The 27816-nt window shown below is 42.1% G+C and overlaps 1 protein-coding gene across 7 annotated transcripts; it reads right to left on the reverse strand.

The window, feature by feature from the left end:
• Positions 1-264: 264 nt before the first annotated feature.
• On the reverse strand, positions 265-27816 carry KDSR (3-ketodihydrosphingosine reductase). Of its 7 annotated transcripts, none has more exons than XM_023752652.1 (11): positions 27699-27816; positions 25405-25461; positions 22730-22795; positions 22440-22535; positions 14711-14902; positions 9774-9857; positions 7223-7354; positions 6738-6821; positions 4291-4392; positions 1728-1876; positions 265-650 (listed from the first exon to the last, which is right to left on the reverse strand). In XM_023752652.1, the coding sequence occupies exons 4-10, from the start codon at positions 22506-22508 to the stop codon at positions 1757-1759; spliced, it is 783 nt and encodes a 260-aa protein (XP_023608420.1). In that variant the 5' UTR covers positions 22509-22535; positions 22730-22795; positions 25405-25461; positions 27699-27816; the 3' UTR covers positions 265-650; positions 1728-1756. The 7 variants fall into 7 exon arrangements, with proteins under 7 accessions (XP_023608420.1, XP_023608419.1, XP_023608418.1 ...); XM_023752651.1 differs by lacking the exon at positions 265-650 and adding an exon at positions 810-1093; XM_023752650.1 differs by lacking the exon at positions 265-650 and having other exon boundaries at positions 810-1876.

Below are 27816 nucleotides of genomic sequence, written 5' to 3' on the forward strand. Positions count from 1 at the left end.
ATAAGACCCCATGGATTAGAGCCATTAAACATGTTACTTTTTAAAAAAAATCCTCACCTGAGGACATGTTTGGAGAGAGGAAAGAAATCAAACCTACAACCCAGGCATGTGCCCTGACTGAGAATCGAACCAGCAACTTTTTGGTGCACAGGGCAGACCAACGCCCAACCAACTGAGCCACTCTGGCCAGGCAAACATCTTACTTTTAAAAAATCAAGTCAAGAGGTTCAAAATCTCAAGAGCAAAAAAAAAAAAAGGCTTTGCTATTATTTTTAGGTCTTTAATCTTTTGCAGAGTTTTTGTGTTGTTTTTTTTAACAATAAAAATGCTTTCCCCATCAAAAGCAGTGGTCTGTTCTCACCCAAGTGAGCTGGAATGTGCTCTGAACACGCATACTGACTGCAAGGAGGGGGTGTCACGACACGATGAAGGTGACTGTCCTTTATCACAGGAGCACAATGACAGGATGAAGCAGGTCACACTGGCTAAGACTCCTCATAGGCACTTACTGTGGACATCCACTGAGTGGACAACACACCCGTGGTCTGGAAACAGCATTCACAGGGCAGGAGTTTCCAGAGCTGAACCGTGCGAGTGGTGACGGCGCTTCCTGAACATGTCCTTCCAAGAGAATGTCCTCAGGGTCGGTGCTGGTCCCAGAAAGAATGGGGTGGACATTTTATTTCAAAAACAAGTATCTTCAAAATCAGCTTTGTTGTCCAACTTTTTTTTCTTAATGAGTGAAATTTAAATATGCTATCACCAACCTTTCCTAAAAGCTACATATATACTACAAGACAAATGTCACACATGGTTTTTCTCTTTGTTTTAATTCATGAATGAATTCAAAAAGTCAAGTCAAAAAATTTTAACAGGTCTTTTTTTTTACAAAAATATTAGAGGAGTATAAGCAAAACTGGAAAGGAAGAGATGAGCAGGATAAACGACAATGGAATGAAACTTCACTCATCATGGCTAGTGAAAAAAATTGTAAACGTTTAAGCTTCTAAGATTTTATTTCTCTTCAAAAAACATTTTAGGAAGCTGCCTTTCCCCATGAGTGCAAAATGAGAAGCGCCCGAAGCATCTGAATCTAAAGAAGACAAGAAAGCATTATTTTTCCTACTGGAAAATGCCTACCCCCTTCCCTTCTCTTCCCTTCCCTGCCCTCTCTCATCCCCCTTGGAGTTGTACAGGATCAAAGAGCGAGAGAATCCACGAGGGTCCACCAGCAAGCAGTGTGGTGAGCCAGGGACATGATTATGCATCCAGACTCACCAGCAACATGTAAAACTCATCTTGAATAAAATACACTAAATTAAAGAGGGGGGGGAAAAAGGCCCCAGAAACCCATGACTTGCCTTTCATGAAGGTTTAAAAAGTCCTCACAGCATCTTACATGTCATGAAGTGCATTCCTGGACTCAATCTCCATGGGAGAGAAAAGAATAACTAGAGAAAATGTAAATGGCCACCTCTGGAATCCTGTTCTCCACCCAGCTCACATCTATTACTTCCCATATGGTCATCACCTCTCCACCCAGGGAATCAGATGCTCTCCAATCCCAGGTCTGCATAGTCTTAATCCTATCACATGGAGTTGAACCTCTACCCCCTCGCTTGCAGTCAGGTTGCCGAAGTCAGCTGGTCCCATCTGACATATTCAAAAGCCATACACAAGTGTCCATGGGCCAAACACTGGGTCCCATCCAGCAGCAAGCTGCTCACATTATTTAGAAATATTCTTTTTCCAAGGTTTAGGCAGTTTTGTCTGCAGTTCCATATTTGGCTCTTTCTATCATGCAGCGACGAATTATGTTGTCAAAACTTCCAAGGTAAAACAAAGAGATCATGCGGAAAAGGCCCATGGTGACCACCTGTAAGATAAAGACAGACCCGTGAGCTCAGCCAACAGTACAATACAATAGCTTGTTTCAACAGATTTTAGGATATGTCTCTAATAAATAGTTTCTGAGCCCCATCTTCTAATCTCCTGCAAGGATAAGAATAATGAACACTTTGTTAAGTGTCGGTAAACAATGAGGACAGAAGCTGTCTGCTCTGCATCACTGGATACGCAGGGCCTGCCAGATAAGTAACAACAGACTCTATGTCCAATTAACAAATTCAAATTAAACAAAGAACAAAATAGGTTTTCCCAGTAGTTTTGGGGTTCCAGTAGCTGGGGAAAATTCAGTCTAGCATCTCAGATACCCAAACTGCAATCAAGGCTTTTCAGTTGAAGATGTACGTTCTGATCACAAAGCCAGACCCTGGTCAAGTGCTGAAAACAGACACAGGCCTGCCCTCCGGAAGCTTACTCCCCAGTCGGAAAGATGGTCAGTTAGAGAAAGACAATTACTGTTTCAGGGCTAAGATGGTAAATCACCACATTTGATAACTGTCACTTTTTACTCCAAAAGACTCACTACCACCTCCTCAAAATGGAATTCTTGAAAGGCGTAAACCTGCAAAAAGAAACATTTTCAAATACACAAGGTCTCAAACAATTTCCTCCCACATGCCTTTTTTTCAAGAAGCTACCAGAAGAAGTAAACAGCCAACATGAGGGGACAACAAAGAAAGGCAAAGTCATGTGATACAAGAGGCGGGACCCCATACAAAAGACAGGCAGAGGGGTTCCCCGGGTGACCGTAAAGGGGGGAAGGGGTCAGCTATGCAGACATGGGGGCACCCAGTCCTGATGGCACGTTCCAGAAGGAATTCCTTCCAGGTGAAACTAACAGGGTAGCTGATATTTCTGAGCAAAGATAAAGACTGTCATTATTAAAAACACATTAAAATCATAGATTAAAAAACCCATAACGGTTTCAGGGAAAACAAAAGGCTGTGCAAGAAAGGGAAATTAATTATGTATATATTACACAGCTTAGCTGTGAACAGCATAAATAGCCATAAAAATGATGATCCTAATGCAGATGTAACATCACAGTCCAGGGAAAAGAAATGTATCCAGGAGAGGAGTTCAGGACAGACACAGGCGGGAGCTTTGGATCTGACATCACTTGCGTAGACATGGGAGGATGGACAGGACAGCCCACAGAGGACAAACAGAATTCACGTGTGGGCTCCACCCAGGCATTCTCGAGTCCCTGTTCCGTGCCAGGCACAGGCTGTGAGGGGGGCAATGTTCCAAGACACAAGGGCACGAGCACGTCCTCAGAGAGCTTACTTCTAATAGAGTGCCTACGTCTGAGAGGGAATCACAACATCGTGGGTATATTATAGAGAAGAGAAGGATGAGGAAAATCAATAGCTAAGTCATCCAGACTTTTAATCTGGACGTGGTCTACTGCACCTAATTTAGTCCCTTGTTATAAACTATGCATGGTTGTGGGCAGCCCCGGTCCAGGCTGCCTTCCCACCCTCTCCTTGTCCTCCATCCACCTGCCATCATCCATGGCGTTGTTTTTCCATGCTTGCTTTACACTGTAGTAGCATCACTGTGCCTATGGGTCTCTCCCTCCAGACTGTAAGTTTACACCTGATTCTCCAGCAGCAAATGCAGCACTGAGCACATCAAGGAGCAGTTGACTGTTTGCATCTTGAATGAACTACAGCATCTGTTCGGGTGGGGATTGTGTTGAATCCTTAACTTGCATCTCCCTAAGCTACCTATGGCCTGACTCACGTAGAAAAGGAGTTCTAGCCCAGCCGGCATGACTCAGTGGTTGAGTGTTGACCTATGAACCAAGAGGTCATGGTTCAATTCCGGGTCAGGGCACATGCCCGGGCTTCAGGCTTGATCCACAATGCGGGGCGTGCAGTAGGCAGCTGATCAATGATCCTCTCATCATTGATCTTTCTATCTCTCTCTGCCTCTCCCTTCCTCTCTGAAATCAATAAAAATATATTTTTTAAAAAAAGAAAAGGAGTTACAGTCTAATATCCCAATACTGTCAGGCAAGACCATTCCTAAACTACTCTAGAGAGAAGAGAATTCCATTTTCCAAACACTTCAGATCAGAGAACCCAGACTGACTCCTCCACAGCAGAGACAGCGTTTTCTCTGTATCTGCAGTGCCCAGCACAGAAGACTTCTTCCCAGTCTAAATTCTCCAAGTTAAATCTTTAAATCTTTAACCTATTTCCCAATGACTTATCCCTGGTAAAGGAAGGGAAAAGGTTGATACTTTAAGAAAATTTTTTCACATGCTCAGATCAAGTTGACAAGTCTTCCTTTATTTAGCCTTTACTCATTGAGGTTTAATGAGAGGTGTTGTCTCTCTGTCTGTCTGTCCATCTGTCTGCTGGCCGAGGCACAGCTTACCTGCTGGAGCCCTTCGGTAATAGAAGTGACTGGAGACATTCCGCAGGTCAGGGACGAGAGCATGTACCCATCTGAGCCAACGGAACTGTTAAAATTCCCTTGCTGAACAGAAGGAAGAGAAAAGAAAGAGGCAACAGGAGTTACTAATCACCTCAACATGTCAGTACAGGGAAGTGTGTCCGTTTACTTCCTGTGGGATGAGAGGGTAACAAACCACATGTTGCAGCTTAGAAACAAACGTGGTCTTAGCAGGGGGACTGAATGGCTAGATGGGAGGTTCTCAAAATGTGGGTCAGTCCATGGGCCGTGGGGGTCCATGAGGACAAAATGATTGTCATAATAATACCAGAGTGTTAATGGCCTTTTCCACTGAGTGACATTTGCAAAATGCTGCCTCATTAGTAGAAACCATATTAATAGTGGTGTCTCTCCACCACCACACACACTGGCCATAATAAATCCAAAAAGAAAATAGAAATTTTGAAAAATCCTGTAAAATGTTGAAATGTCAATTTTGCTTCAAAATGGCCTTGATAAGGCAGGAAAATGAACTGTTTTATTAAATTTCAACCCTTGAAGAAATGTCTTCTGTGTAACAAAAAGGGAAGTATGTGCCCAGCTGTGTGCCAAACCTGAGGGCCTGCTGCCCTGAAATGTAGGGCTTAAGTTGTGAAACTTGCTGCTTTTTTCATGGAATACCATTTTTACACGAAAGAACCATTATCAGACCACCTGTGGTTATTCAAGCTCAGTCTTTGGAAGATATTTTGTGGAAAATTAATGATACGGGTAGTTTTTGTGGCCAGTGCTAAAATCTGAGCTTTCCATTAAACTGTCAGCTTCCCGGTATGTGAACTTTTATAAGATCAGCAGCGACATTAACGGATGTAATTTCTTGGATAACTCAGGGAACTCATATTTTCCAAATGACTAATGCATGACATTCCCAAATCATGAATGGGTACAAAGCATTCAAAGTGCAGAGACCAATGGGTTTTAATGCAACAGAGAACAAAAAGTTCATTAATCGAGTTTCCAATTCCACACTGCAACTAACCTTTAAAGAAACTACTATTCATCCAGTTTGGGTTTAATACTAAAAAAGAATGTCCACCGTGATCTGAAAAACCTATAAAATACCCCTCCACTTCTAACTACACATGTGTGTAAGGCCAGATTTTCTTTATATCCTTCATTCAAAACCACATATGACAACAGACTGAATGTAGAAGCAGCTCTGAGAACCCAGCTGTCTTCCAGAACACAGCCATTGAAGAGACTACCGAGGTGTAAAACAAAGTCTCTCGTCTCACCAAAGGTTTGTTCTGAGAAATAATTATGGTTGTAAAGATGTTACATTAAAATGTAACGGGTTTATTACTGGTTATTTTAAATGAATTACTAAATAAATATTTTAAAAATTAGTTTCCACTTCTAATATGGCAAATATAACCGATGTAAACCAAAATTCTCTGAAGTTGTCAACCAGTTAGAGTGTAAAGGGGTTAAGAGGTGAAGAAGGTTGAACACTGCCGGCCGAAATGCATCCTGCCAAGATACAAAGAGTGTTTGAGATCATTAAAAACATAGAGTGTGTTTGCCCTGACTTAAGATAAGCAGGAAAAACAGAGTCCGAGGTGCCCTCTTTCTATGCCTCTGAGCACAGCAGGGCAAAGTTCTCCCAACGTCTGCAGGTGTTTTAATAGAGTCTGAGATTTCCCGTATTCTGCTCAGGTCGGCCCAGACATGGTGTCCTGACACATCTCATTCCAGGGGTCCCCAAGTTCCCTAAATTCAGTGTGGGTCTCAGGTTTACAGACATCCCTCATAATTGGCTGTTTTTCGGGTCACAGGAACGTTGTCAAAAGCCTGCAGCACATGCACTGTTCTACAAATCAGCCTGTGGTTTGACTTTTTTTTTTTTTAAGTTCAAATAAACTCAGTAGCCTAAATGCACATCCGCTGGGTTAACGGGGATGGCCCAGGGGCTGGCTGCACTTTCTTACTAGTGAACATTTGGGAAAAGGATTCTGGGAAGCAGGAAGGTGAAATAAAAACCCAAGAGTCTGGCAATAAGATACCTAAAATAATCTGGAACTGAAAGTCCTGTGGGAAAGAAGAAAGAAGGCCGCATGCCATGTGCAGTATAGGGAACATGTTGACACATCACAGAAAAGCCGCATTTTCTTGTTAAAGAATCAACACTCCCAGACACCCATCCTGGTCAGTCTGTCCTTAGGTTAAGATATATAATTCATTTCTAGAAGCCTACTTATTAACATGGTATCGATAATGTGTGTCAGGGGAGAAAAGCAGAGTCCCATATTAGATGTGATGAATCTGACTGACCCAAAAGACAGAATAGTTTATGTTCTGAAATAGGCCTTGGGACAAATATCTTTTCAGAAGCACTGAAGCTATTAATAAAGAAAACCAGGACAACTTACTATGGCATCTTTAACAATCTGTTTGGCCACTTGTTCTGGTGTGCAAATAGACGTGGTCTCTGAAATAAGACGGGTTTCCAAAGGCTAAAGTAGAAAAAATAGATGCATCAATACCATTAATTAAAAAATCAGTCATTCTTACACAGCCACCTCCCCTGGTTTATAAAATAATTCCAATTTTCTACCTTTGAGTAGATTCCTATTTTGAGAATTAGGTCCATCTGGATCCTAAGTCAGTTTCTACCTGGTCATTGTGTAAAATTGAGCCAGTAGCTGAACCCAGACAAGGAGGCCCTGGCCACACTCTCTGTGGGATGTGGGGGCCTCGGCTCCAATGGAGACCATCAAAGCTTGAATGAGAACAAATCACTGGTGCGAGACCAGAAACACCCCCTCCTTGAATCCTCTCTGCTGGCCAGACAGCTGACCGATGGTATTGGTGCAGAGCCTAGACTGGGTGCCCTGAGTGAGTTCGCTCTTATGACCTGCTTTCTGTTCTCCCAGGCCACTGGAGGGCTGGCACTGGGCAGAGCTGAGGTCCTTAGCAGAGACAGCAGTAGCTCTGTCCGACACCACAGCTGTTTCTCAAAGGACCTGCAGAGGAGGCAAGGAGGAGACTGGAAGATAAAATATTGTGTGCTCGTTACTGGGTGAGGGCATCAGAACCCCAAATCTTAACCCTTTGTTAAAGGTCCATCTCAATTATCACCGAGGTCAAAAAGCCTTTCCTGAACCCTTAAGGGGCAATAATTTCTCTTCCCATCTTTGAACATATCTGCCTTAATATATATTATAGCTACCTGTGTATTTACAATTTACTTCCTAAGTTCTTTGTGGATGGGATCTTCCCCACCCCCCCTTTTTTTGGTCTTCTTTATGGCACACACACACTCAAAAATTCTTTAAAGGAGAATTTCAGAAGTTTCAAAACTGAAGCCTTAAAATGCATGAAACTGTAAACTGTATTTATCATACAGGCTTAAAAGAATTAAAATTAAAACCAAAATATATATTCTTAAAATAGAAAGGCACCGCACTTCATAAAAGGCCAGCACTGAATTAAGAGAAAGACCCTTTTGAAGGTGTCATCATTCTCATTCATTCTTCCAGACCATCAGGCTGGTAAAACCACATGTGGCTGGATACACATTAGATTTGAAAGCACTATGGCGCCCCCTAAAGGGCTCACGGACCATCCCAGGACTTGATTTTCCACAAGAAGTTGGCCCAACATTTTAGTGGAGGGAAAAAAAACACCAACTTAACATCAAAATAAAGTCTTCACAGGGAAACAGGGAAATCACCTGTCAGCGTTGGCTTCACACTAAGAGACTGCTTAGCAAATGCTGCAAATCTGCTTAGCAGACTCCCTGCTTATTCTAAAACAGACGTTTGGCTTACATTTACTTCTTTGAAATAAATTCTTTAAAAGAGACAGAGCCGTAGAGAAATGAAAAAAGCTTCTAAGTCATAAACACCTTTTAGCCAATGTACGGTCTATGGAGCATAAGTGCCCATTTTTATGCCTTGCAGATTCACAGTAAACATTAATAGAAAAGGGAAGAAAAACAAGCCAGGCCAGTTCAAGGCGATAAGTTCTGATTGATTCCTTTCTTCTCCACTTTATTCATTTGCTCAGTGACTACTATGTGTCAAGGCACAGAGAAAGCTCCTTTGAACAAAATGCGAAGATCGTATTCAGCTCAGGATACGATCCTATATAAACCCAGAGTCCTATATACACTGCAAAGGCCCAGTGGTGACAAGCACCACGAAGGAATAACAAAGCCAGAGGACGCTGGCAGAGACACAGAGGGCAGGGAAGTGACCTCTGTACAGGGAAGAGAAGAAATAAGGGAGGGACATGCAGAGGGACAGCAAGAGCGAAGCCCGCAGGTGACGGCAGGCCAGGCAAGCTCACGGAACTGAACGTAAGAGGACGAGAAAATGCTGTGGCAGCCAGGTGGCCGGGTCCAGACACTGCGGGCCTGTATTAGCATCAAGGCCTTCGGAGTCTGTCCAGGCATGGTGGGAGCCATGTACCGTGCTCTCCAGTACACAGCCACTGCCAACATGCAATGTTTAACGTTAACTTTGAATTAGCTAAAATTAAATAAAATTAAAAATCAATTTCTCAATCCCACTTGCCACATTTTGGATGCTCAAGAGCCATAACGTGACTACCATATTAGAGACTGAAACATACAACATTTCCATCATTCTAGAGCATTCTATCGGACTGTGTTACCCAAGAGGTGTTTGGTCTTTTGTTTTTTGTGTGGTGTTTTTTGGTTTTTTTTCACAAGGAAATTTTAAGCAGGAGAGTGACAAGACCCAGCTTAAGTTTTAAGAAGGTCTCTATCGACTTCATGAAGAACAGATCCCAAGGGAGATGAACAGAAGCAGGCAGACCAGTTTGAAGGCTAGTAAAGTAGTTCAGGCAAAAATATCAGTGGCTGCCACTGCTAGAATGGTAATGACATGTGCAGTTAAAAGAAAAAAAATCAGGTCAGATTCTGGATATGTTCTGACCGTGGAACCAAGAGGGAGAATCAAGCTGGGATCTCATCTCCACCTGAGCAGCCGGGTGAGCGGTGGGCGCCTGGTAATGAAATGAAAATAATGAGGGGGAATCAAAAGATCCATTTTGGAAATGTTACGTCTGAGATGCCCATTAGAACTCCACAGGGACACAATGGATCAGCAACCAGGTCTTTAAGTTCAACAGAGAGAATATGGTTTTTAAAGAATATTATCTCATTAGTTAAAAATACAGGCTGTCCTTTCCTTCATACAGAAAATCTTATTAATTCAATAAGGCTTCAAAGATTATTAGCAAAACTCATGGCTTTTGAAAATATGGCTGCATTGTCCAAGATTTGGAATGGAAGATCCAGAAAGTTCAGAGGCCTCTCTAGCTAGCACATAAATTGAAAGGAACTCAATTTTCTGACCGATAAAAATGGCCTGTGGGCTAAAATGTGAAAAGAACAAATCAGAAGAGGGTTTTCCAGCGTTAAAGACTAGCATACTTACCTTTGTTTTGTTTTCTTCTGCAAACCCAGGTGTGTCTGTGTCAGGCGGGTAGGCGACGGTTACATAGACATTATATGGCTTCACCTGCATTTCAAAAACAACCATTGTTTCTTCAATAAACAAGACACAATTTCACGCCCACCTCGCCAGCTTGCATTGGGTGCCAGGCATGCATACAAAATAAATACTGCCCTGATTTTCTCAAAGGTGGCCAAGACCAACAGGTGGTTCTGCAAGAGCAGGACCACTACCCACTGAGTCGGGAAATGTTTAGAAATAAAGACAAAAAGCTCATCCTAACATCCACTCCAGAACACAGCTGGTCCCAAGGTATGGCCATTCACCTCTTTCTTCCTCTCTTCCCTCCCACTGCTGTCAGTGACAAACAGACAAAGCTAAAAGGAGACCCCCTTGGTCACCCCGCCCTCCGCATGCCTCGGTCTGCTCCTCCGCCATCAGACTGCAAATCTGTTTTCCTTCGCTGCTTCTGAAACTCTTGCTGATTTCATCAACCAAATATATTGAGGTCACTCAGATCCCTTCCAGTGCCCTTCCAGCGATACCCAGATGCAGGTCTAGAACTACATGCACCCCCTCCGCCCCTGTCAGCCCAGCCAAGCACCTCCCCTTCAGACAGCCTCATCCCTCATTTATACATAGAAACCCTTCCAGCTTCTCTTCATAGCTCCCTCCCCGACCTAGAATTCCACCTGCTCCTGGATGGTGTAGATCAGCGGTTCTCAACCTGTGGGTTGCGACCCCTTTGGGGGTCGAACGACCCTTTCACAGGGGTTGCCTAAGACCATCGGAAAACACATATATAATTACATATTGTTTTTGTGATTAATCACTATGCTTTAATTATGTTCAATTTGTAACAATGAAATTGGGGGTCACCACAACATGAGGAACTGTATTAAAGGGTCGCGGCATTAGGAAGGTTGAGAACCACTGGTGTAGATGAACACACTCTTAGGCTTGTTGACCTCACCAACATACCTCCACACTTAAACTTCCCCACTCATTAACATCCTCAAGAATTCCAGAAAGTTCTCCTGCTGGTCAGGTGGGATACAACCTTCCCAAAGCCCTGCTCCACCTAATTCTTAATGACTCTAAGGGTGATGGTTCACACCATCAAAATCTCTGCCATGACTTGTTTGCTATTGGCTCAATGTTTGGTCCCCATGAGTTGGAAGTGGGCAGGCAGCTGGTAGTGAGGTTGGCCACTGTGTGTCTTAAGGATGCTGAATAAACACAACAGGGCTGCCTAATGCAACAGCCTCCGAGAGCACCCCAGGGTCCTTCTTTTCATACAGCCCTTTTCTCCCCAGATCCCGCCGGGAGCACAGTTCTGAAGTCTGCGGGAGGAGCTATAAGCGCCCAGAGAAACCTGCAGACAGAGGGTCCTGGCCAGCCAGCCTGGAAAGGCAACCGCAGAGGTGACATCTCTGTTGTTTGGGCTCCGGTGCACCTAGGGCCTGAGAGCTCCTTCACTCCGCGCAGGCAGGGCATGTAGCTTCAAGGCCAAGCTACCTCATAAGGAGCTCTGGATTTGGGCCAGGTGGTGTGGTTGATGAGCAAGCAAGTTCTCTTCCACTTGTTTTTAAGAGAGTGACTTGAAAAACTGTCTCCCATGGCCTTACCCTCTGTTGTGCACAGACCAGAGAACACATATGCGGGATATAAAACTGAAAGCAACAAACAAGACAAACAAGCAAACAAAAATGCATCGACACAGACAACAGGACGGTGGTTACCAGAGATAAGGGGGGGGAGGGTAGCAAAGGGAAAAAGGGTCAAATATATGGTGATGGAAGAAGAGTTGACTTTGGGTGGTGAGCACACAACGATATAGATGATGTATCATAAAACTGTACACTTGAAACCTATATAATTTTATTAACCAATGTTAGCCCAATAAATTCAATAAAAAAAAGAAAAATTTTTAAAAGCCAATATGTGGTCATTAGCCCCTATAAAGGCTGATGCTTATGATTCAAATGTGGTCACTTCTGTGCTGCCCGTCTCCCCAACAATAAGGATGGTGGCGCATAAGCCAATGTAAGAGCATTTCAAAGCAGTGTTTCTCACACTCAAGGTCATGGCTATGCTCCCAAATAATTAAAACAGTGTTTCAAAACAGTGTTTCAAAATGTGGGAAGAGTGGAGTCAGAGGGACTGAGTAGGGTCACAACAAGAGATGGAAAGGAGGAGCCCTAGTTTTCTTTTATTTGGTCTCTGCTTTCCCCAAAAATTAACTTTAAAATTTTTAAATGATGTATTTGTACCTGAGACTGATTTTTTAAAAAGGTAAACAAATGCAACAAAGCAATCTTTCAAAAATTACTCATTGTACATAAAACATTTCTAAGGCCTGACTTTAGTTTTGGTGGAGTGGACAGGAAGACTTAAGAGTTAAACTAAAAAGGATTATCCAAAGTATGTAGCGTAGCGTTTGAGCAATTCTATAAGGTCTGTTTCATTCACAGAAAACACCACCACCTTGGCCACACAGATTCAATTATCCAGGTTTCAAAAACACAACACTGGAAGTTTGCAGGGAAATATTTGTTTTGAGGCATGTTCTACTATGAATAAACTTCTAGATGTGGATTACTGAACTTATTTCCCCCAAAACCTATTCTTCATGGTACAGGTTTACTTCATTTTAGATTCTGTTTACATGAGGACATTTTTAATGGAGTCCAAATACGGACAGAAGTCAAGCCGACTGGCAGGCGGAGGCCAGCTACTTGAAGCGTGTGAATCCCTCTTGTCACAAAGAGGCTGCAGGGACTCTGCACCTGCTACTGATGTTGTCCCTCTGATGTTGTCCCTCTTCTTCATGAACATCACCATTCTACTGGAAGTGAAACCAGGCCGCCCACATTATACACTTTGTCCTAAATTAGTGAAACCTGAGGTGGCTCCACAAGACATGAAAAGCCCTAACGAGCATATCTGTTATTTCCAAAATATCCCTGTCCAGGACTGAGGCCACCAGCCAGATGAATCAGGCCACTTCTGACCTGAATTACAGACACATCTTCCACTGCAGGACAGAGGCAAACACGGACCCCAAAGCATGGTCTTTGTTACTATTTCAGTACAAAATCACATGTGGCTTTGAGCAACTCCATGAACTTCTTGAAACTCAGATTTCTGATCTATAAGGTAACATCATCTGCCTCACATATTTCACAAAACTGTCATAACAGTAAAATAGTGATTCACAAAGGGACTTTTCAAAGTAAAAATTGCAAAAGGAATGCCAGTATTCTTGTTTGAAATTTCACAGTCGTATATGTCCTCTTGGCTAATCATATTATAATGACCTATTCTTTTTTTGTTATTATTAATCCTCACCCAAGGATATTTTTTCCATTGATTTTTCAGAGAGAATGGAAGGGAGGGAGAGAGAGAGAGAAACAATGTGAGAGAGAGACATTGATTGGCTGCCTCCAGCATGTGCCCCTACTGACTGGGGACCAGGCCTGCAATGGAGGTACCCTTGACTGGAATTGAACCCAGACCCTTCAGTCCATAGGCTGATGCTCTATCCATTGAGCCAAACCAGCTAGGGCAACTTGCTTAATACTCTTAATGAGAAATAGGTCAGCATGGCCCTATTAAGAGCATTAAGCAAGTTGATGAAAGTGAAATTTGGAGCTGGTTCCTTTGAGAGGAGAACAGCACAGTCTATGGGTCCCTAAGTGGCACCTCAGGATTGTCACTGACTGGACAACTCATCTACCATAATGCTCGTCCAATACCTAGGCAATGTGGCTCTCTGTCACATGCCATCAAGAGCTTTTGTAGGAATTTTCTAAATCAGGGATCAGCAAACTTGGTCTGATGATCAAATCTGGCCCTTCACCTAGTTTTATAAATAAAGTTTTATTGAAACAGAGCCACACCCATTCATTTACGCATTGCATATGGCTGCTTTCCTGCTATCAAAGGAGACTTGAGTAGTTATGACAGATACTGCCTAATTCTCAAAGGCTAGAATATTACTGTCTGGCCCATTACAAAAAAACTTTCCTTCCCCTGATCTAAGTCATTAAATGGGATTCTAAAATCACACTGTTACTAGGAGTGGGTTGGCCACAATGAATTCTCTTCTGGGTTTTAACATTATGATGTGTTATATTTCTGCATATATGGCAATAGTGAGATTTTACCTTGTCTTTTTCAGTATGTGACTTAGATAGACATGTGTGCAGGTTTCTAAGCATTCCCAGGTGACAGGAATGCAGAAGTCTACTTCACATGGCTAAGGTGTGAGGCTGTCACTCATGATAAGCACTTACTCTGATGCTAACCCTAGACTCACCTTATTCCACAAAATGTGCCATGAACTGTGAAAATGAAAAGCAATCATTTTCATCAATAGCTCTTTAAGAAATTAAAATATAAGTACTAGGAGAGCCAAGTGATTTTTTTTTTCAGTCCAACCTTCTCATTTTGTAGATAAGTAAACTGAGAGGATGTTAAATGATTTATCTAAAAGCCGAGAGCTGGCCAGCTTGGCTCTCCCCTCAAACACATCCTGGTTTTATTATCCAGTTACAAAGAACAGATCTTTTTGTCACAGAAACATCTCTAGAGACTAAAATATTTGGTTAACCCTGTTACACATACTCATACAGTATTAGACCAATAATACAATGAAGACATTAGGAGTATTTTGTGTATTAAATTAAGCAAGCAAAAACCTCACGACCATTTTTCTCACCACAACTACAATCATTTTATGCCATGAAAATGTTAACTATTTAACAGTAAAATTCAGGCATTGAGCCAATTCTCTTTCACTAATGTCAAACCTACAAATTGTAATTCCATATAACAACATGTGTAAAGATGTTACAAACAAGGAGAGCATTTGCTGAGCTGCAAGAAATAAATATAAAACCGAATACAGCATTTACCTCCATCTGCAGAGCTTCAGCCAAACCCTTGATGGCGAACTTGGACGAAGAGTAGGCGGTGAAACCGAAGAGTCCCACCTGTCCCGCCTGGGACGCCAAAAAGACGATCCTGCCCACCCGGCGCTCCTTCATGGTGGTGATCACAGCTCGGCTGGGGTACACGCTGCCCAGGTAGTTAATGCTCATCAGTTTCTGCAGGAAGCAAAGAGGCCATGAGGAATGAGAAAGGTCAAAGACACAAGACCGCACTCCTGGGAATTCAATCTGCCCCCCAGATTGCAGTTCTTCCATGGAGCCCAACCGACTGGGAACTCAGTGGATTTGATGAATGAACGAATGATTAAATGACCCTGTCGATGAACCATGATGCTCAGGATCTACTATTTGAAGTTTGTTTCAACCTGGTCTTGCATTCTCACCACGACCACAGTTCTGTCTTTGCTGAAAATGGGTTAAAACTAGTTTTCTCCTTGCAGGTAATATTTTTTGAAAAACAGTTTTAGGAGTAAGCTTCCAAATATGTCGAGCCCGTTAGTTCCAAGCTAAAGAAAGATCACAAAGAGCCTAGGACAGTGGTTAACAGCATGGATTATGGTTTGAAGACTGGGCTTTACCATTTACTACCTACTTGATGATAAGTAAGAAAGTCAAACACTATACTTATTTCTGCGGCTGAAAGCTGGGTTAAGAATAGTATTATCTCATAGCGCTTGCAAGGATTACAAGAGGAAACATAAGTTGGGTGCTAGCACAGCCCCTGATCCACAATAACTACTCAGTAAATGTTGGCTCTTATTTGTGATGGGTAAGACCTTACATAAGTATCAACAGTGTATTTCCTCTCATCCTGGGAACTCTAAAAAACCTTACATTTTACCTTGAAAATCTAAGACTACTTACATTAAAATGTTTTTATGTAAAAAATCTTGTACAAATATTAGATCTATCACCATATAAAACCAAACACTTCACTGGGGAACTTTGAGTCAATCATGAAATAACTCAATAGAATGTTAGATAACTTTTAGAAATAATGACCAGAAACACCAGGAGGGAGAATATTTATTCTGTAAGTTTAGAAAAAGCCAAGGGCAGACTGCATTTACACTGACTATAACTATCTCAAATAGTAAATACAAGCACATGTGCACAGGTAAAAACCAAGGAAATATACCAAAGAACTTATATGCATATATGTCTAACCCACAGACAATAGTGTGGTGAAGGCTGGGGGGAGGAAGGGGGTCTTGGGGGGGTGGGGAAAGACATCTATAATACTTTCAACAATCAAGATAAATTAAAAGCAAACAAATAAGGAAATACAGAAAATTATATGTGATTGTGTTAGGATGCTCAGATTTCCATTTTCCCCCAAATGCCTTTTTAAATCATTGTATTGTTTTAATAATAAATATTCTATGAAACAGTATTTGAAAAAAGATGGCACACTGAATCCAGAATCCAGGTGTTAACCTCAGCTCCCTTCAAAGACCCCACTAAAATTTCAGTAAAAAAATATTTCTTTTTAAAGGCAAGAACCCACAAGAGCAAAGAAAATAATAATAGTTTGGAAGTTGAAGAACAGAATGACAAGTGATAACTAGCTGAGCAGAAAGCAAAGAAACTAAAAAGAGGAATTGTAACACAGAACCCCCCAAAGGCTCCAGTATCTCTGGGAGCAGGAAGGGCGGGCATGGGACTGAAAAACAGGAGTATCAACTAAGAGTCTGCTTAAAAAGAAACAGTCAGATAGGCATATTCACAATTATAATCAGTGATTTCAACACCCCTTTTTCAATAGAACAAGTAAACACAAAAAATCAGTAAGGATACAGATTTGAACAATGTTATCAGCCAACTGGACCTAATCGACACTAGTAAAACATTCCACCCAAAACAGCAGAAAACACATTCTTTTCAAGTGCACACAGAATGGCTATAGGATAGACTATATTCTGGGCATGAGACAAGTCTCAATAAATGTGAAAAGAGTCAAGTCATACAAAGTGTGTTTGTTGACCACCATGGAATTAAATAGGAAATCAAGAAGAGACAGATTTCTGAAAAACACTCAAATGTTTGGAAACTAAATAACGCACTTCTAAATAACCCAAGGGGCAAGGCAGAAATGAAAAGGGAAAGTATAAAATATTTTAAACTGAATGAAAGTGAAAACACACATGATCAAAATTGGTGGATGCAGCCCTTGCCAATTTGGCTCAGTGGATAGAGCATCAGCCCATGGATTGAAGGGTCCCAGGTTCAATTCCGATCAAAGGCATGTACCTCAGTTGCAGGCTTGATCCCCGGCCCAGTCAGGATGCGTGTGGGAGGCAACCAATTGATATGTCTCTCTCACATCAATGTTTCTCTCTCTCCCTTCCCCTCTCTTCCACTTTGTCTAAAAATCAATGGAAAAAATATCCTCGGGTGAGGATTAACAGAGAATAATAAAAAAAACACTGGTGTGATGCTGCTAAGCAGGACCTGGGTGGAAATGCACAGAACTTAAAATCTGTATCAGAAAAGGAAAAAGGCCTCAAATACACCTTGAGCCTTGAATCTTTTGGGGGTTCTGTGGTACAATTCTTCATTTTAGTTTCTTTGCTCCTTGGTTAGACCTCAGCTTCCACCTAAGGAAACTATAAAAAGAAGAGCAAATTAAAACAAAAGTAAATAATAAAAATAATGGAGGAGGTAAGTGAAATAGAAAACAGAAAAACAATTTTTAAAAAATCAATAAAACCAAAAGCTGGTTATTAAGAAAAATCAATAAAATGGATAAATTTCTAGTCATCCTGGTCAGGAAAGAGAGAGGACACAAATGATTACTATCAAGAATGAGAGAGGTAACATTACTATAAACTCTATGGATATTAAAAAGATAATAATGGAATATGATGAATAACTGTGTCAATAAATTCAACAACATAGATGAAAGGGACAAATTCCCTGAAAGACACAGCTACCAAAAGCCACTCAAAAAGAATATACATATATAACTATATATATATATATATATATATATATATATATATATATATATATATATTTTAAAGTAATAAACCTTCCCACAAAGAAACCTCAGGCTTCACTGGTTCACAAACACTTAAGGAAGAATGATATCAACTTAATACAAATTCTTCCAGAAAACTGAAGAAAACAGTCCCTACTCAAAGGCCAGCATTACCCTTATTCCAAAACTAGAAAATAACATTACAAGAAAAGAAAAATATTCAAGAACTTAGAAATGATAAGATATCATAACCAAGAGGGATTTATCCCAGGAATGCCAGGTTGGTTTAACGTGTGAAAATTAATCAATGTAATTCACCATATTAACAAAATGAAAAAGAACTCTATGATCATCCCAATAGATCCAGAAAAAACATTCAACATCCAGTCCTTATAAAAACTCTTGACAAACTAGGAATAGAAGAAAATGTCCTCAACTTGATAAAGCGCATCTACCAAAAACACAACAACAAAACTATAGCTAACATCATACTTAAATGGTCAAGACTGAATGTCTTCTCCTAAGACTGAGGACAAGACAAGAATGTCTGCTCTCACCACTGTGCTACAAGTTCCAAACAGTGCAATAAGGGTGTCCAGAAGGCAATGTTAGAAGTAAAACTGTTTCAGATGATATGATCTTTGATGTAGAAAATCCAATGAGTACTAGAATTCCTAACTGAGTTCAGCAAGATTGTAAGATCAATAACCAAAAAAATCAACTGTCTTTTTCTACATTAGCAATGAACACTCAGAAACTGAAATTTTAAAGAATACTATTTATACTACATCAAAAAATAGGAAATACTGAAAAGTGATGTGTAAGACCCAAACACTGAAAACTACAAAACCTTGAGGAAAGAAATTAAAGAAAACCTATAGACTATGTCCATGGGTTAAAGACAATATTATTAAGATGTCAATTCTCCCCAAGTGGATCTATGGGGTCAATGTAATCCTAATCAGAACTGTGAAATAACTCTCATTAATATCCACAGGTAGAGAAAACAAGACACAGCTCCAAAAACCACAAAGAGAGGCATTAAAAGGGAAAATGAAGAGAAGTAAGCTGGAGGTCCCCAGGTCCACCTCCAGTTTTATGAATCACGGGAAGACCTCGCGTGACTCTGCACAGAGTTGTGCTCATAACTAAGATTTATTACAGTGACAGGCACAAAGCAAAATCAGCAAGGGCAAAAGGCACCCCGGGCAGAGTTCAGAGGACACCAGGGGCAGGTCTCCAGGCGGCCGCTGCCTGCAGTCACAAAGGGCGTGCGCACTCTCCCCGGCAATGAGTTGTGACGACACATGCAGTAGCGTGCACAGGCATCGTATGTGCGTGTGAACATCAGTAAAATTAAACTAACAACAAGAAGCCAAACAAAAGAAGTAACTGAGATAGAATTCATTTTGAATAAAAATGAACTCTTAGCTTCAGAAAATGCATCAAAAGTGGTGGTGTGTTCTCACCAGGCTCACTGATGGTAAGCCCCTACTTTGATCAGAACAAGGCAAGTCACTGAGCCCCAGATGGGAGGGGCAGAGTAGCCTTGGAAGGTGACAGTCCCCTGCTGCCTCCATTCAGGGCAGGCAGGGGAGGAAGGGACTTTTTGTAGGGAGACTAAGGACAGAGAGGGCCTCCTGGTCTGAGGCCCAATCACTGGAATAGAGGCCCCAGGTTTTGGGTTGATAGTCCTTCCTTTTTAGAAGGCCAGTTCTCACATCCAACATCCCCTAACAGCCGCTTGAATCTTTGTGCTGAATTGTTGCCGCCTCCTGCTAGCCCACACTCCGTGGTTGCCCAGTACTCTACCTTCATCCACTTCCCAACATCACTATTTCTTCACTTAGTGACCCCAAAAGCTCCTAAAAGTTGCCCTGTACAGTGGGGGATCCTTTAAAAATGCAGATCCCACCACTGCTTAGCCTAACTTAAAACTCTTGAGACATCTGAGACTAAAACGCTCAAGGCCCCAGCAGACCTGGCCCATGCCCCACTCTGCCCATCTCTGGGGATGCTCCAGCCACACAGGCCTGCCAGTCCATCCTTGGGTTTGCCAAGCTCCTCCCACCTGGGGCCCTGGCAGCTACTGGCTCTTTCCTGGTCCCTCTGTCCCCGTTCCCCAGGTCACCGACCCCAGCCCCCAGGCTGGGTCTCCATCCACACCACCTCACAGAGCCCCTCAGCCCGTTCCTTTCCCCACAGCACATACCCCAGTCTGAAATCACACTGCTATCTGCTTGCTCCTGTGGGGTCTTGCTACCTCACCCAGACTTTATCTTCTTGCTCAGCACGCATCCCCAGGACCCAGAACAATGCTGGGTGCACGAGAGGCTTTCTCTCAAGTATTTTGGGTTGAATGAATGAATACCTGGGAAAGGACATTAGTATTTGTAAGCAGCCACCATGGGCTAAGCGCCACGCACAGATTAGGTTACCCGGTCCTCACAGCTCTGGGAGCTGTCCACCCACTTCATGGAGATGGGAGCTGTGACCGGAAGAGAAAGACTGATCTGCCTGAGATCACACAGCTGGCAAATGGTCAGACTAGAAACCATCAGACCCAATACCTCAAACTGGCTCAGCCTGATGCCAAAGTCCACCTTTCTCTCTGCTGTGCCTGCTGCGGAACAAAGAGCAACAAAGTCATGTGGTGGCTGCCAGCGTGGAAAGATGCTGCAGGTGTGGCAAAGCAACAGATTGTGATTGGGTTGTTTTTTAAACAAAAGAGAGGGGTGAGAGGAAGAGGGAAGGAAGGAAGGAAGGAAGGAAGGAAGGAAGGAAGGAAGGAAGGAAGGAAGGAAGGAAGGAAGGAAGGAGGGAGGGAAGGAAAGGAGGGAGGGAAAACAGTGTGAATGGGAGACTGAAGGTTGAGTGCAAAGTGAATTTTTAAAAAAAATTAGAATTGTACATTTTTTTATGTTTCACAAGCTTCATATTACGGCATTGTTATTTTCCTTCTCTCTTCATCTCACCTGCTTCACGTTGTCTGCTTACCATGGATACCCAATACAGGCATTCCCCTGGTAGTGTACATAGTTTCTTTTACTCTTACTCACAGTTACATACCCCACAATACATTCACTCAGTTATCTTCCTACTTCCATCAGACACACAAACGTAAACCATCCTGACTCCCCGTCCCCAAGCAGGCACACCTGCTTCCTGAGGTCCCAGTTTTACAACAGTGCCTTCATTTATTATAACCCTGCAACCTATTCTACCTCAGTCCTCTGTACCCTCTACACCAGGGGTCCTCAAACTACGGCCCGCAGGCCACATGCAAATACAAATATTGTATTTGTTCCCGTTTTGTTTTTTTACTTCAAAATAAGATATGTGCAGTGTGCATAGGAATTTGTTCATAGTTTTTTTTTAACTATAGTCCGGCCCTCCAATGGTCTGAGGGACAGTGAACTGGCCCCCTGTTTAAAAAGTTTGAGGACCCCTGATCTACACTGTCAAGGGGAGTCCACTAACTGTCCCTCCATATCATCTTATACACACACACACACACACACACACACACACACACACTATTCCTCTTGTGCTGGCCACCTCTGAACTCCCTCATCATTTCATGCCAAGATCACTATTACAACTATTTCCCCCAATTGATTCTTCACACTGCTATTGAAATAATCTTTAAACCCCCCTTTGATTACCCACAGATAAAGGTATACTGGTCAACTATCATTACTTAGTTGATAAAGGAGCTTTAAGACTGTCCAGCCCCGGGTAAGGCACCAGTCTGCTAATATTACATCTGGACTCTCCCAACCTGACTTTAAATCAGAGTGCATGGTGCTTTCCCACAGTCCCCTGGGAGCAAGATATCTTAACTGCTGCTCCAACAGTCTCCTTTCCTACAGCAGATGCAATTTCACTTCACAGACAAAAGCATTCAAAACCCATGACTTTGATGAAGTTAGATAGAACATTAAGAAAAGATGGCAGATGCAATGTCAACTAAAAAACTGTTTCCCACTTAAAGAGTTCAGATCTGATGTCCATTTCTTTAGGGCTGAAATAAATGACAAGGAGAGGCTGCATGTCAAACCCGTTTTAAAAATGCAATCATAAATATGACACAGTATCGCTTTATTCTGATTTGAAAACTCTTAAAGAGTCTGCTCCTCAACTTTTTGTTTTTTCTATGTTAAAAATACAAACACTTGACATGAAAATCCAGAATCTCTCGGTTTATAAGGGGTTCTCTATCACCTCAGGGATACATCACAGTGATGTGTTGGAATGGAGGGTCCATTCCTGTTTTATAACTGGGGAAACCAAGGTTGAGAGACTTGTCTGAATCCTTAAGGCTAGACAGTCGTGGCGCTGGGACCAAAAGCTTGTGTTGCCTCCCTCTAGTCTCCCAAGGCTTCCAGGAAATCTGAACACACTTCATCTATTTCATTTGTAAAGCCTTGCTCTGCTTTAAATATATATATTTTATTGATTTTTCACAGCGAGGAAGGGAGAGGGATAGAGAGCTAGAAACATCGATGAGAGAGAAGCATAGATCAGCTGCCTCCTGCACACCCCGCACTGGGGATGTGCAACCAAGGTACATGCCCTTGACTGGAATTGAACCTGGGACCCTTCAGTCCCCAGGCCGACGCTCTATCCAGTGAGCCAAACCAGCCAGGGCAGCCTTGCTCTGCTTTTAGTGTACGGGCTATCTCCATGATCAAAAAACAAATTTTTACTTACTTCGAAAGTACTAACTTCAAGATCTTCAAATTTTCCTGAAATTGACATTCCTGCACAGTTTACAAGCATGTCCACTGGGCCCAGTTTCTCCTGTGCCTGGAAAAATGCATCAGAGAAGACATTAAGGAAGACAAAAGAAGAGTCACTCAGGAGCAAATCAATGCCAATAAGTAAAATCTATAAAACTATTAGACCTCTTAGGAAGGTTTACCAATTCCAAACCACCCAGCAAAATGGTAAGAACCAAACAAAAGGCATATGAATGAATTCCAATTAGCTCAGCCTCTTACTTGTTTTATGACATTCTCCACTTGGCTATAGTCTTGGGATACATCAACTGATATACAAAGCACCACCTGTTAGAAAGAGAAAGTAATGACTAAAGCTATGCAGGTATCTGAAACTATTTTTAAAAGTTTTGGAGGGGGTTTTTTAGTTTGTTTGTTTTTTAAATTAAAGGCAATTCTTTCCACAAGATAAGGAGTCCAATTTTGGATGTACCAGTTGCACTGTTTGAAATCTGTTGGCAATGCAATTAGCAGAGTCTAATTTTCTTGGCAGTTTTTATAGAAAATTGTTTCGAGCAAACTCAAAATCTGTTGACAATGCAATTAGCAGAGTCTAATTTTCTTAGCAGTTTTTGTAGACAACTGTTTTAAGCAAATGCAAATGTTGGTCAAAGGGTACAAACTTTCAGCTATAAAAGGAGTAAGTTCTGTGGATCTAACGTAGAACGTAAAGGCTGTCATTAATACTGACCTACTGTATACTTGACATTTGCTAAAAGAATAGATCTTAAGTGTTCTCACCACACACACAAAATAACTATGTGAAATCATGGATGCGTTAATTGATCGTGGTAATCATTTCACAATGTAAACGTATGTTAAATCATCATGTTGTACACTTTAAATACATATAATTTTTATTTGTCAATTATACCTCAATGTGGCTGGAAATAGAAAAAAAATGCTCCTCTTGAAATGCCACTACTCATATACAATAACAGAAACAGGTCATTGACCACCTGCAGTCAGGAGGGGAGGCAGGGGCGAGGGCCAACTCTGGGGGGTGCTGGAAATGTTCTGTCTCTGCATCTCGGTGGTGGTTTCACATGTGTGTACACCTTTAAATGGGTGTGGTTTATTGCACATAAATTCTACCTCAAGTTGTTATTAAAAAGACTACATACATTAAAGAATACATAAATCACATCTCAGGTTGTTAATATCTTAAGTTGCTAAAAAGAATAACAATAAATCTAACAAATAGGTCTAACAAATAGGTTTAAAGAATGACTTCCCTTGGAGTTGTGACTGCCCTGTTGGGACTGAATACCAGCCGGTGGAATACAGAGATAAGTAAACAATATCTACTAGCAGAAGCCACCTCAGCCTGGGCTCCTGCTCTGAGGCCGAGCCACAGGACATTATCATGGAGACCAAGGGTCAATCTGGGTCTGCAGGAGCTGAGCAGGGGCCAAGTCACATCTGGTTCCTTCTGAGATTTGCTTGAGATCCCTGCCTCTGGGATGACTGGCCACTCAACTGATTCTCTCAGCAAGGGGGCCACTGAGCCCAGCCCCGGAGCCCACCAGGTATAAACAGCCATGCCTGGGGGTGCGCAGCCCAGAGGGATGGTGGGAAGCCTCAGCCTGTGCTTTACTTTGGAAAACAAGTCCATTTAGTCTTTGAAAAGGAACAGAGTGAGGGAGAAAAGGGGGAGAAAGCATATATTCCGTGCTTACTTTAATAGAAACTTATGAGACAGAAATGAAGAACACTAATAGGGACAAACAATGAGCTTTTGTTTAATTTTCCTTTGTGGGTAATGTTTCCAAAGCAGAGCTTAGGTCACTGACATAGGAACTTCCATGTTCCCAGGGAGGTAGCAGAGAAATGCAGGAAGGTGTCCTTGGTTTCTCAGTCTTTCCATGAATTCTCCCGTGTTGACACTGGCCATCATGCTGAGGTGCACTCAGAGTATGTGTGTGGGTGGGCATGTAAGCACATCAGTGATATGCACCCACGTGTAGTGTGGGTACGAGGCGGTAGAAAGAACGTGCATGCACTTGGGAAGGCTGAGTTCCAATCCTGTCTCTTTATCAACTTCCGAGCAGAACCTGGGAAGGCTGCAGTGACCTCACCTGTGCAATAAGGGTGTCAGACACGCGATGACCAGGATCCCTCCCAGCTCTAAGAAACCATGTGTGAGAAATGAAGCTGTGACATGGGAGGTCAAAGAGATGAATAAAAAGAGACCAATGGCTGTAGGGTTTTCAGGCAGAAAGTTTTACTTAATGCAAGGAACCCCATCCAAATGAATAAATTCCTAAGGAAAGAAAACACCCCCTTCGAAAATGTGCCCTGGCACATTCCAGACTCAAGGGATTGCCCTGGACTTTATCCCTGTATCATCACAAAGAAAACAATTGTTTAAAAAGGGAGTAGGAATCATGGAATTAATTTTTAAACATGCCTTTTTATGCAGGATTGGATCATTTACTATACTAGTAAATAAAACCTATACCACAGACAAGTGACATTTTTTTAAATGTTAATAAATGTTATACATACTAGTATATATATATATATAGACTCCATTTTATCTATCAAACAATTCCATAACCCAGAAATATTTTTAAATGCCCCCTTCCCCTTAAGTGTTGGTATCAAGTTGACTTAAATAAATAATTGAAATAAAATCATTTTCCAGCAAAGTATTTTGTTATTTTGATGGTTTGTGTGTGTGTGTATATGTGTTAGAGTCTATATGTTTTTGTCATAATCTGGAATTCCAGACAATTCCAGCAGTTTCACCTTTTTCACAACAGTCTAGTATGTATTTTAATTAGAAAACTCTCACATCTTCCAGTAAACTATTAAGAACTGAAGAATCCCTTTTTCCCCTTTATGCACCTGTGTTGATTCGTACAGGAAAGGCAGCAGGCAGACAGTGGTTTTACCTGTTTGTCATTAATACAGTGCTTCTCAATTTCTTTCTTTGCCTGCAGCAGCCTCTCCTGAAAGCAAGAAAGAACTATTAGTTCTGGCGATTGTCTACTCATCTGCTTGTTTGTTTAAAAGGAGAGAAAAAGTAATTATTTGTGTAAGTACTCATTAAATTCTAGAAAACACGAAGACAACACCGATGTTGCGCAGGGATGGGCCACCATCGACGAAAAAAAGAAGCTGTAGCATACGCTAAGCTATGGCTAAGCAATAGCAAGTTTTTAAATTCATTGTATAGAACGATAACAGAAAAATAAATGAACTCCAAAAATCCCAATAGACCGTATTAATTGTTGACGGGCACCCGACCAGTTCTAATCAATGTTTTGATCTGACATTTGATATAAACAAGAACAACCATGTGGATATGCAATTAGGGTACATGTGATTCCATGTCGAGAGATCACCCAACATGTCCCTCCGCTGCTATAAAAGCAAATATAGAAAAATCACTTTTTAGATGGACCAGGTAAATCCATGCCTGGCTACTCTCACAATTACTCTTTAGACCAGCAAAGCTGTCCATGGAACAGTAATTCTTCCAATATCTCATTTTGCTTGTTTCACGCATTTTCAAGAAGACAAATACCGGTCTACAGTGTCTTCCTTTGCTCTAAAGCATGCAATTTAACCCTTTGAGTGCCAACCAGTATCCTAGGAACTATGCTAAAATTGCCAAGGCATTTTTGCTGATTTTACAGCAGTTTAGGAAAAAAAATATGAATCGCAAGTAAATGAAGTTACATATTCAAAAACTTAAGGAAACCTTTACTACACTGACATATTTAGCAATATCATCATCACTAATAAAAGCAGACTTAGAACTGGACGCCATTTCGAAGCTTTGATAGCGCTCCCGGCACTTTTGGCGAAAGACAGGAGGAGCGCGATCGCGCTCCCTGGCACTCAAGGGGTTAAATAGGCCGTGACAGCAGAAAAGCACAAAAGGGAAGGCAATCCTTTGGAAAGACACACCTGTTTTCTAAACATGAATGTGTCTATAGTAAAATAATACTGTTCTGTGAATCAATATATGCACAACTCAACTTTGCGAAAATCAGAATAAAATATTACATCAGAAAATCAAGGACTTCTGGAGGCCAGAAAGCTCGTCTGCTCCTCGTTCACCTCCAGGCACACAAGGACCACACAATGAGCTTCTGAGCACCCAAAATGCGGGCCCCCCCTGCCCCCCTTTCCATCTGCCTCGAGTCAAATACAGGCAATGTTTAAACCTCACAAAATGCCTTTTTATTAAAGTCCTGTTTCCATTCCTGTAAGGTGCATGAAAGTCAAAGCAAACTCACTGTTAGAGAAGTCAGCAGTATACCTTTTATGTATATCCTGCCTTTCTTGATTTTAAAAAGAAACAGTGGATGTCCAAGCCTAATTCTGTATCACTGTTTAAACGTTTCCCCCAGAGGCCCCTATGGCCGGCCACTCCCACTGAGGCCTGCTCACCTGTGCACCCCCTACCTGAGCAGTCGCGGTACTCCTGCTCTCCCTTTGCATAGGGGCATCCCAGTGCCCAGGCACCGATGCCACGCTGACGTTCCCATCCCCTCTATCATCCCCTTCCCGTCTTCACTCAACAATGATGTCTGAGCACCCGCTGTGAGCCAACTATGCCGGGCACAGAACAATGGCCGTGGACAATACAACCCTGGTCATTTCCCCCACCCCACGGAGAAAGGGGGACTCCCCCACTGTTTGTGCGAACAGAGTGGCACTGCTTCACAGGGCATGGAAGCAACTTTGGCAAGAACAACAGACCTTGTATCAACTGAACACAGAAAAACAGGTGTTTAGCTCAATTGCTGGGGAGGAGTGAGATTCCTCAGTGCGGTCTGGTTTCACTAGAGATGTGCATCCCGTCATAAGCAAATGAGAAACATCTACATATCCTATCAGTGCCACCAATGCTCCTGCCGGCACCCCCAGTGAGCGGAGGGCCCTCCAGGCTTCCTGTGGCCAGGTGTACTGCCTAGCTTCCTCTTGGCCTCTCCCACCCCAAAATCCGCAGCGTCCATGGTGTTGCCTAATCGTTGATGGCACTAAATATGTATTTGTGGAGCTGGTCTGACTTTGACCAAGAAACTGCCCTGAATATGAGAAATAACCGTGGTTCAGGAAGCGTACCTCAAACTGGAGATTTCCAGCGCAGGTGTCGACACCAGGACGTTTGGTACAACCTCTTTGATTAATTTAAAGTTGAATGAGTTACTAATAACGTACCTAGAAGACTTACCTCATTTCGTGCAACCAGAGTTATGAATGCGCCTTGTTTGTAGCACTCGATAGCAATGCACTTTCCAATGCCACTGGAGCCTCCTGTCACCTAAAAGTAAAAAAAGTCTTCTTAGCAC

Source organism: Myotis lucifugus, unplaced genomic scaffold, assembly GCF_000147115.1.
Source record: "Myotis lucifugus unplaced genomic scaffold, Myoluc2.0 scaffold_36, whole genome shotgun sequence".
NCBI lineage: Eukaryota > Metazoa > Chordata > Mammalia > Chiroptera > Vespertilionidae > Myotis > Myotis lucifugus.